Source organism: Camelina sativa, chromosome 11 (assembly GCF_030686135.1).
Source record: "Camelina sativa cultivar CO46 ecotype springtype chromosome 11, ASM3068613v1".
Taxonomy (NCBI): domain Eukaryota; kingdom Viridiplantae; phylum Streptophyta; class Magnoliopsida; order Brassicales; family Brassicaceae; genus Camelina; species Camelina sativa.
The window spans coordinates 10,363,057-10,375,181 of NC_141890.1; the positions used below are offsets into that span (position 1 = coordinate 10,363,057).

The 12,125-nt window shown below is 31.3% G+C and overlaps 1 protein-coding gene across 1 annotated transcript; it reads right to left on the bottom strand.

Moving 5' to 3' along the window:
- Positions 1 to 191: 191 nt before the first annotated feature.
- LOC104722877 (uncharacterized) lies at positions 192 to 1,100 on the bottom strand. Its single transcript, XM_010441130.3, has one exon. It carries the CDS (start codon positions 767 to 769, stop codon positions 305 to 307), a length of 465 nt encoding a protein of 154 aa, XP_010439432.1. The 5' UTR covers positions 770 to 1,100; the 3' UTR covers positions 192 to 304.
- Positions 1,101 to 12,125: the final 11,025 nt, after the last annotated feature.

Below are 12,125 nucleotides of genomic sequence, written 5' to 3' on the forward strand. Positions count from 1 at the left end.
TCAATCGTTTAGTTTTAGACAAACTGACACAAGTCGAGCGAAGCCTCACAAGTCCTGATAATCACAAAATATAATAATTCGTCGCCTTTATACTTTCTTGTCTTTTTGGCAACAACAAGTAGAGAATAATAATAGTATGTGGGTGTAACAGTGCTCTAGCGCAACTAAAAAGTCGTAGAAATAAAGCAAAGTGCTACAAAATATATATATATTTACTCACGAAACAATCAATTTACACAATGTAAATAGACCACATATAAAACAATCTAAATCTAAGAAGAATAATAAACAAAATTGAATTTGGTTACTTTGAATCGTAACTAGGTAAGTCCGAATGATTATTATGTTTCCGATACCTAAAGAAGTAAACCAAAGTGAAAACCACAAGAAGCGCAACGCCGGAGACACCACAGATGATACTCGCCGCAAGAAACACGTGCCTCATCACGTGATCACGTCTGTTCCCAGCTCCGTCTCTCCACCAAGAATCATCGTCTCCGCCGTCCGCCGCCGTAGCTTTAGGGAGGAGCTGAGAGTGAGAAGGAGGAGGAGAAGAAGAAGAAGAATGTGAATCTCCGAAGAAGGAGTTCATTTTGTCTGGCGGTGAGTTAGATTCTGTCGGTGGTGAGCTGGATTGATACTGTAGGCCATGATCTGAAGGCCGTAGTTCCCCGGCGAGTGAGTTTCCGGCGAAGATAAAGAGGAGTGTTATAGTGAAGGTGGAGATCGATGAAGAGGAAGATCTAACGCGGTTTGAGAGAAGAGCCATGTAAGAGAGAGAGAGAGAGAGAGAATTTTCTTGATTTTTGGTTCTTGACTTCTTGTTAAGTTAGTGAGAGTTAGCTTTATGTGATGTGATTAAATCCAAACGACACCGTTTCGACACGAGGTTGTTGTTGTGGTCCATAAACCATAGTCGTTAGTAGTAGTAGTTTGTTTGTGTGTTTTTTCAATTATGTTATCACGGAGTATCACCGATATGTTGTTGATAGGTTAACAAAAGTGATGATAAAAAGTTAACAACTTTAGTGGGAAAATTGTCCAAGAAGATACCAAGTCACCAACTCTTAATGAAGAAGAAATAGCTTTGTCAATTGAAGGAAAAATTTACGTAATATAAACCCTTGGGTTTGGACAATTTTTTGTCCAAAAGGTTTTAACATTTTAAACGATATTCATGTTTTTTTTTTCTGTCAAATTAAACAGAATTATTTTGTTAGTCGATAAACACAAACATCATACACAAAAGGGCGTTTTCTACCTATTAAGTTTAGTCAATACGTTACAAAGTTATATTGAAATGAGGACTATGGAGAAATTTTATATGGATTGAAGAATGAAGTGACTTTTGTAAATACTTACTAGGTTCGGACTCGCACATACATGCGGGGTTATATTTATACATATATTTATTTAGTTTAGTATTTATAACTCAAATTTATATTGGTTTGATTTCAATCCGGTTTGTGAATTTTTTGAACTAAGAATAATTTCACATGAAACTCGGACTGACATGATGACAAATCTTGATGACTTGTGAACCAAATTATTCAGTTAAATACGTAAAATTTGTGAACCAAATTAATCAGTTAAATTTCTATCAAAATTATAAACAATCAAACTAGATAAAAATCTGCCAAAATGATTAAACATCATGAACCGGATAACCTAAATAGAGATGTAAAAAGAATCAACCTTAACACGTTAGATCCACATATATGAAAATCTTTTTGACCCAAAAGTAAATTCCTTATGTGAAATCGACATGAGTAAATAGTATGTTCACATACTCGAATTGAATTGAAGACATGAATATAAAATCAATTTCTGTTGGGACTTTAACATGTTCTTTGATTAGCAACAATTACCTATGTCCTTGTATTTTTAATAGAAATACTCGTATTAAGAGTAAAAAAATTTAGACATGAGTATTTAGTTAACCATTCAGTTTGGATTAGTTTGAATATAGTAATATAATAACCATTCATGTATTTAATAAATTTCCGGTTCAGATAATAGATAACCGTAACTAACCCAAGTTAACCGAGTAAAACCAAAAAATACAAAAAGTAATAATATAAAAAAGGAAAAATAGAAAGAAAATTGAAATTAGTTTCATTGTGCAAGAGTATTTAACTTTTACAAACTAACAACATTTGGAGATATTAATTACGTAAAGTTTTTGATTTTTTTGAGTGTAGAAATAATTAATCCCACATTCTTTGTGAAACAATTTTTTTTTTCTAAAATAACACTTTTTTGTGAAACTGATGAAATATTATTTTTGAATTTATATAATTTATAGCTTTTGGTATTATAGATATTATTAATGGTTATTCTAAACATATATGCCATGGTTCTTTACTTAGACAGGGTACAAATATCTAATATCTTTATTTTTGCAGATTTCGGTTAACCGTTTGATTACTGATTTGGTTAAGTTTGAATCGAGGATTTCCTAACCATTCGGTTATTATAGGAATCTTGGTTTGGATACGGTTTAGGTTTTTAGGTTCAGATCGGTCGGTTGTTTGGTTTTATATTGCCCAGCCGTAGTCAAAAAAACATAACAATGTATAATTTCGAGTTTCGAACACTAAACTAAACTTTTTTTTTTGTTTTTTTTAACAAAAAAAAACAATTCGATATTAAGAGGTCTCGAGTTCTTCTATCTCGAAAAAGATATGTAGATTGTCTTACAATAATTTCTTCCACTCCAAAACATGTGTTGTGTTTCTTTAGAGTTTTAAATATAATTCTAAGCTTTAAATAATTTAAACTCTAATCCTCAATAGTTATGTCGTTAATAGCGTTGGTGTTAGCGTTAATATCAATTTTTTTCTCTTTCTATTCTTCCTAGTGTGGTCCAAACTAATCTAAAGACAGTCATGATTATACTTCTTTGTCTCTGAAGCTGTTTTTGTTTAACAGACATTAAACCCCAAATCAAAAAAGAAATGAATTTGTTGGTTTACTTAAATTAAACCCAAGTGTTAACAATTATCTGGTTTAACAAATGCTCAATCTTTTGACGTCAATAGACTTGGTCTCTACATATCGGGACATATAGTTTTGAACTTTTGATGTGTACCATTTAATTGTGCACATAGTTTCTCGACTACGAATATACTTGCGTTTCTCTTTTTTTTCGCTTTCAAACATTTTACAGGAAAATTGATGACTAAAATCTTCATGCATGTAAAAGGGTCTATGCATAAAAGATATGAGGTTCTTTGATTTTAAATCATGAAATTTCTAATATATTTTCTCCCTTATTGAAAAGACAATAAGATTACTTAGTTTTTCTATTGTAAAACAGTGATGATAAAATAAAAGAAAATATTAAATAATTTTATTATGTGTTAGACATGTGAACTTATAAAACCAAATAAACAATATTTAAGTAGAATAACATATTTACTATGCTTTTGACAGATTAAGGATGAAGTTATAAGTGAAACTATGTAAACAAAAAAGACATAGACAAAATAATCTAGAAAAAGGATAAGTTCAACATTCATTCTAAGAAAAAGGATAAGTTTTATCAAGATTGTCTTCTTATTTATTTGTGAATTGCACCGTCCACCTGTAATGGAAAATTTTCAGAATTTTTTTAGAAAACAGCTTAACATCATTAGATAGTCTAACACCAATTAGACAAAACACATTAGAAATCAAATGATAAATTCCAAGGTTATAAAGTTATTACCTTGGTGCAAAACACAATTTTTGATGATTTCGAATGTCCTTTGGTCACAAACCTCCCAACAGTTTTCACATGTTCTTATTTAATTCGCACCTGAATATTGGAACCCTATAATCACACAAAGTAAATAGAAGTATCAATCAAACAATTTATCTATCAACAAACAGAAAATGAGAAAATAGATCAATATAGCTATATGTTTATATTTGTTTACGTGATGAAAAGCTGCTTACAGTGATGATCTTTTCAGTATGTTACCGCCCCATTCGTCAAAATCATTCCCAGGATTTTCCCGATATTGCAAAGATTGTTTCTCATTCAAAAGCAAAGGTTGAGGTAATGTGTTTCTCTTGGAGCTCTCTTTATAGACAAAATATTAATGGTTTCGATAAGAACGAAACTTTTTAATATCTTGGAGGTTTATTTTATTTTATTGTGTTATTTGTGAGGTTGCCTTTAAATTTGTGAAAATAAAATAACTTTATTTTGTGTTAAAACCATTTTTGAAACGTTTGTCATTTCTTAGGAATATATTGTTTTATGTGCTTATCATCACGTAAAAGTATTTATTGAGGTTTGACTACGCTCGGATTGATTTTGTAATTGATCGAAATCTAATAATAATTTGTTGAATATCTTTTTCTTTTTTTTTCAATCGTAAGAATATTGAGAATTTAGTTAGCATTGCGATTTTTTGGTAGCATACATTTTAACTGATGGCTTGGAGAATATTTTATATGCAATTGGTAGTAAGATTTCATATGAAGAATTTTTATTATATGTTGATTTAATAGTTATAGCATATACTAAAATTTGCACACAAAAATAAAGCATATACTAAATATATGGGAACATGCATTTATGGTGATTTCCTTAAATTTTAATTGTTATAATTGGTTAACTTCTAAGATTTGATAATGGAACTAATCACGATCCCAAAAAAAAAAAAGTTAATTAGAATTATTAGTTTACTTATAGTAGTTATTTGTTATGAATATACAGTATTATTATGTGGATGTCCATTATCGGCCCATTAGTTTAACCGTAAACCCTATTATGTATCCCTATATATATATATGTTATAACACGTTATCAGCACGAGTCTCTAATCCTAACCATCTCAAAATAAAAACAAAGAAAATAAAAAAACCATAGCCGACCAAGCAAATAGTTGTGTCTCCGTTCTAGATCTCCAACACCTTTTAATCCACGGTTTCAATATTGAGATAACTAACATCATCTTTTATTATCGTTCGATTCATGCTATATAAAAGAACGGTCATACTTGGTTATAGAGATCGTTATTGTTTTATCATTACTATTGTTTTTGGGAAACGAATCTATAATCGTTATTGTTTAGTGTAATTTAGATTTGTTGATCTTTATAACAAGTCGACACATGTTTAATTCTAAACCATATTGCTTTGACTTCACATGCTTTAATATATCAATCGTCTCGCTTTATTGATTGATTCATGTTGTTTAACGCTTTATTACCGATTATGCTCCACGTTTGACTTTAAACGTGTCAGTTTGGAGTATTGACTTATATTATTATGTTTGTTTATGATCGATTATGCTCCATATTTGATCTTAAACGTGTCTAATCATGGCTAGTTATATATATTATTATTATGTTTGAAATATAAATGGTTCAGTTAGTTTTGATTCAGCTTGAAGTCAAACATATGAGCAATACTGAAATTTATGCTTTACTGTTAGTATATTGAGGATCTATACTTTATTATTTAATCTGTTTGTTTAATCTCGTATCTTATAATATACTCATGTGGTATCGTTTGTTTGATGCATCGTTCATATGCAGCTCCGGCTGGCTTTATTCGGTCTAATAATAGATGCCGAGTTTGTGACGTTGTCTCCATGTTGATAAGTTGATTTATATACAGAGAGCACTACAAGTTACCTTGACGTAAGAGGACTGAGTAAAAATTATTAGCCAACGATGCTTACGTCTATGCTCCTGGACAACATCTTCTCTTAAAATAAGTATTATTTTTATGTCTAATAAGCACATGAATGGCTTTAGGTCTTAAAAATAAAATAAAATATATATAATTTATTATTATAAAATAAATTATAATAATATAATTATATTTCTTTGTAAAACTTTTTAGATTTTAAAATAAAATCTTTAGTAAACAAAGAAAAATAAAACGTTTAAGAAGAAAAAGATATATATGATGCTTAATATTTATTTAGCATTCATATGATTGTTTATAATGTGTTGTGATTTACTTTATTTATTTAATCACAAATTTAAATTAGATATAATATCATAATTAAATATTTTAAATAATGTCATCCAACTTTGTGTGGTGAATAAATTGAAAATTTAGTAACAAATTACTAAATAATGATTATTGATTATATTTTTTTGGCATCACTTCTGTGAGAAGGTTTAAGTCCAAGTATATATAATCATAAAAATTCTAAAATAATGTAAAAAAAGTAAATGACTAAAATTCTTTAAAAGAATATATATAAATCAACTTGTTTCTATTATTACCAAGATTATATAATAGAAAATAATATCATTTATGGAAATATAGTAGAAAATATATACTTTAAGAATTCACAAAAATTATTGTTGTCATGTAGACACAATATAGTAAAAAAAACAATATATATATATATAAAATATTAGAATATTGTTATTTGTGACTGAATAAAATAATGAGATGTTGATCATGAATCACATCATATTGGTTTGCTCTATTTTTGTGAATTATGTTATAAAAGAAAAAGAAAGCAGCACTAATGACAATAGTTGAGAAAGTTGCTATAAAATGGTCATGAATGTGGATAAGATATATAAAGTCGCGGTCAATGTCAACTAGTTTCTCTACTAGAAGTGAATAATAAGTACATGAGGTACTTATCTCATCTATATATGATGATGATGAAAGAAGTTAGTGTGAGACAATTTCCACTATTCTACTACAATAATAAGAAGTAGTAGAAAAAGTATTGAAAGCTCTTGATATTAATGTGTTATAGTCTCCCGATTAGTCTCAAAGTCAAAAGGGTGTAAGATATAATACATGACCCAATTTGAGAATATTATTGATTACAAAGTGGGATTCAAATCGAGATTGATAGACATGAAGTGTCATCATCTCGAGGGGGAGAATTAATGAATCCACATAGAGAGGTGATGGAACATATATAAGATTATATTCACACCCAAAATGAGTTTAATCACTCATATGATAGAGCAAATCTGATGATTTGGAAAGTAATCATGTTGAGACAATAAGCGAAGAAAAATACTTTGAAATCATAAGTATTATTACACAAGACTATACAAGTGTTTTAGAGATGACATGCATTATCTAGAAGATAAAATGCTTTGTGAAAATCTCACTGTTTGGCATGACCGGTTAAGCCATTCTGGTTCAGTGGTGATGCGAAAGAATAATCAGAAATTTCTGAAAAGATTCATTAGAGAACCTAAAGAGTTTCCCTAGTGTTATGTGTGCTGCTTTACAAAGCAAGCCGAGATTATATGGCTTTCACCAACCCCATGAATTTGGATAATGTCAATTTTCTGGTACGTATTCAAAAGAGATATTGTGGACTGATCATCCACCATATATTCTTGTTATCAATTTGAAACCTTGAGTTTGCGAGTGTATTTGGTTAATTGACAATGGTGATGATACCATGCTAAGTAACTAACATAAATGACTCTATATGTCAATAAATTTGCATCATGCCAACAAATTATTATGAGTACTCCCTACTATAATTGGTTTGGGTCAGAAACCAGATATATTCCATCTAAATGTATTATACATTTTGTGTTGCTCCACCACAATGATTAGATGGAATTTGAAAGAATGTTGGAAATATGTTGGATATAGATCTCTCTTGATGATTGAATATCTTGAGATTCAAAGACTGTTGTTTCAGTGAGTCAGTCTTTCCAACATGTGGGGGAGAAAATAAACAGCTGGTAAAGAAATATATTTAGAGAAATTATCTTGATCCTCGTACTTTGAAATATGCGCTAGAAATTGAAAAGATAATTTATTTGCAAAGTTTGCAAAGATGTTAAAGGCTTGCAAGAGCCATTTTCTGACCTTGAGTGAAAATTCTCATATACCAGCTGTGCTCCAATTAATATCCTAGTAGGATAAGATCAACTGCTAGTAAGTCTAAAGATCGCATGAAGTGTGATAGACTTATAGTTCCAAATATAAGCATCCTCGGAAAAGAAAAGGAGCATAATTTAATATGGCACAGAGGAAGCAAAGAGTTATGGAAAATCTCTCGAAGAGATGTAGACATGAGTAAGAAAGAGATTTAGGTACCTGATAATCATAATGAAAGGAAATCTCAACAAGTTGAGTCATGTCTAGAATGAAAAGGAACCAATAAGCAAATCGACGTCGTAAATATGTTTGCATGCAGTGTTGCAGTTGATTATGTTATGGATAAAATCGAGGATCATAAACCGCGGTTAATAGAAAGTTTTACTGAAAAGTGTACACAAAGAATGATTGATTAATCATTGAAAGAAGTAACTATGAAATAGTTATAGTCTCTTAAAGAGATAATATTTGAACTTGTAGTCCTTACACTTGAAAGTGTAAAATGAATGGAACATAAGTGGATCTGTATGAGAAATTAAGTACGTGTAGTAGTACAATGATTCTCTGAAAATACTTATGAGAGATGTACTCTCTTTCGATGGAAGCAACTATTTTAGATCCCTTATGAGTTTTGATAACAAGAGTAAGACTTGATTCAATGTATCTCTTAAAGTGATTATATTGCTATAAGTAATATTTTATAGCCCTCGAGAACGTTGTAAAAGTGAGAAAAAGTTTTGTAGACTTTTGACAAATTTGGGGAGAAAAGGATGAGAGTTTATCTCTATGAGAAAATTTTGGTTGTAGATCATTGTTGTTGATCTTAGGGATCTCATACTGGGTTGAAAATAAATCGGTAACAAGATAAGTGAATATCTTAGGGTTGTGTAAATCCGAGATTGAACACTAATTGTAATTGTGTTCAAGAAATATTTTCAAGAAAGTTTGAGGATGTAGACATTTGTTGAACCTCATTAAAAGAAAAAATTATATGTGTCTCTTATCTCTTCAGCACTTACAAGTGGTTCTTGGTAAAAGAGAGGTACAAGAACAAGTGCAAATATGTTGATGATGAAAATGTTATCTAATCTCCAGTAGAGATTTCACATACCAAGGAATATATGGAGAAATAATCAATGATGAAATATTACTCCTGACAGATGGAGAAATCAGATTGTATAAGATCAGTTCTTTCATGAAATCTTGAGGTTACAGATTTGACATCTAATGAAAGAGATCTTATCTTAAGATGCTTACATATTATTACATAGAAAAATGGTCTTGTAGTACCATACTAAGAAGATGAGTTGAAAGAGAGTTTTACAAAGAGAGTATGAATAACTCCTATGTATAAGATGATTGTTTGGAAGATTGTATTTAAAAGAAAATTTGGACTTAAAGTTCAAATAGATATTCTATATGAAAGGGGTTCAAATGACTTAAAGTCTAATGACCCGAGAGAATATATGATGATCATATGTGTTTTTATACACTAAAGCTCTGTTTATAACAGTTCAGAAAAGATGATATATATGATTATATTGTATAACCTGAAGATGATGCTTTCTGGGGGAGAAATATGCTTATGTGCGTGGTTGTACTCTTTTTCCCTTATCATGGTTTTTATCCCATTGGGTTTTTTCGTGAAAGGTTTTTAATGAGACAACGAAAAGAACACGCAAAAGATAAACATCTAAAGAGGAATATTATGATTCCAATGGTGAAAGACTATCATCTTCAAAGTCTTTGATGAGATTGTGAGAAACAAAGTTAATGATAAAGATGAGTCACTTGCGAGATCCATGACTAATAGAAGAATGATGATACACGTTTACTACAGATTCGTTCAAGTGAAGATTAGGCGAACCATTTACCAAGGTGTTTCCAATTACTACTTTTAAGAAGCTACTTCATCATATTGGATCGGTCATATCGAAGATTTCAAGTGATGTACTCATGAGGGGGAGTAAAAGCGCGCTGCACTCTTTTTCCTTTAACCATGGTTTTTCCCATTGGGTTTTCCTGGTAAGGTTTTTAATGAGGCAGCATCTCACATGCGCATTTGGGACTACAGTTTCATAATAGTCATCCAAAGGAGAGTGTTATGAATATATTGTATTATGTGGATGCCCATTATCGGCCCATTAGTTTAACCATAAACCCTATTATTTATCCTTAATATGGTATAGATGAATAATACAAGAGTACAATTCCCTAAACCTTTTGTTATAATATTATTATAAATATTAATTATGAGGGAGATATATTTTATTCTGATTTCCATATATGAAGAAAATATTCATTAATATTTACTTCTTTTTTTGCAGAAAAAGCCGTCAGCCAATGAGATTGCAATCTTTCCAAATATATTCCTATAATTTAAAATTTGAAAATCGCATTAATCCCTTAATTATAGTAGTTATGATATGAATGATCTTATAAGGAAATATATTTGTTCTGATTCTCAAAAAATGTTTTTTTTTTTAATTTTTTTTTGTTTTCCGAAAAAGCTGCTCGGCAATGGGAAATGTCAACATCATTATTCCAGATCCGCATGCTTATTCTGGATCCGAACGCAGTCTACCGGGGTCGCAAAAAGATCTGCGCGTTTTGACTCATTAGATTACCAAATTACCTTAGTTTTTTTTTGTTCTTCCTTTATTCTTGCGTAGGGGTATGATATGAAATACTTGTTTTGTTTTTTTTATTTTTTTCTCCTCTGTACTCCCTAATTAATAGTATAGATTTGAATATTCATCCGGTATTGATGACCCTGTTGGAATTCTTATTCCAAAGTTCAAGTTTGTACTATAGCCGCCGATCAATCAATGCTTAATCTTTAGAAATAAAAGATGGTAGCTAGCTTACACGGGTTTTAGTCGGGTATGTTTTGCTCTAATTAGTTTACAAGCATATATAATTGGTCAGGTTCAAACAAATTTTGAATTTTTTTTCAAATGCATAATCATTCCTATATGCGAGCCAACTTTCCATACCCGTAAAATTTTAGCCGCCATAACTTTCATATTAGAAGTCTAAGTTAATTATGATCCTGTTGTAAACTAGAGAAACTCGAAGGAGGTTTTCTCTTCTTATTCTTATTATTGATTCGATCGTTTAGAGGTTACATATATATAGTAAAGCAAAGGCTTAAACATAAACCGATTTAGACTAAGACAATATGGCCGATGGGCCTTTGTGGTCTTGGACATGTATGGGCCGGTTATGGAAGTCCACTCCAAATGTTTTACAACACTCCCCCTTGGATGACATAACCGTGCCGATGCTAAGGGATCTCCGTAATGCGCTTGGGGGTGCTGCCTCCCTTAATGTACCCTTCCTTGAGTTGTGCGATGCAGGCCGTATTGTCCTCATATATAACCGTTGCTTCCTTATCGTCAGCCATGCCACAATCTGTCCTGATATGTTGAATCATCTATCTCAACCAAACACATTCATGGCTGGCTTCGTGAATTGCTAGAATCTCCGCGTGATTAGATGAAGTGGCCACAATGCTTTGCTTCATAGATCGTCACGAAAATGTGGTACCACCGTGTGTAAACACATAGCCGGTTTGAGACTTTGAATTATGTGGATCCGATAAGTAACCTGCATCAGCAAAACCAACTAAACCTTCTTTGTTATAGTTAGTATAATATAAACCCAAATCCAACGTTCCTTGTAGGTAACGCAACACATGTTTGATACCGTCCCAGTGCCTTTGGGTTGGACATGAGCTAAATCTAGCTAGGAGGTTCACGGCAAAACATATGTCTGGTCTAGTGTGGCTAGCCAAGAATATTAACGATCCTATTGCACTGAGGTATGACACTTCAGGACCGAGAATTTCTTCATCGTCCTTCTTTGGACCAAATGGATCATTTTCTAAATTTAAATTTCTCACAACCATTGGGCTAGGCAATGGGTGAGCTTGGTCCATATTAAACCTCTTGAGTACCTTTTCAGTATATGCCATTTGATGCACAATGATTCCATCATTTATTTACTCAAGCTGCAATCCCAAACAGAATTTAGTTTTGCCTAGGTCTTTCATCTCAAATTCTTTCTTTAGATTTTCGACTGTTTGGACGATTTTCCCAGAGGTTCCTAGGATATTCAAATCATCTACATATACATGGACTGATGGGATCATTCTTATAGCCCTCTTTGGCTAGGTACTCACTCAATCTATTGTACCACATTCGCCCACTTTGTTTCAGTCCATAAAAGGATTTGTTTAGCCTTATGCAGTATTGTTCTCGAGAACCGCTCTTATCTTTGAGCTCAATACCCTAATGTAATCT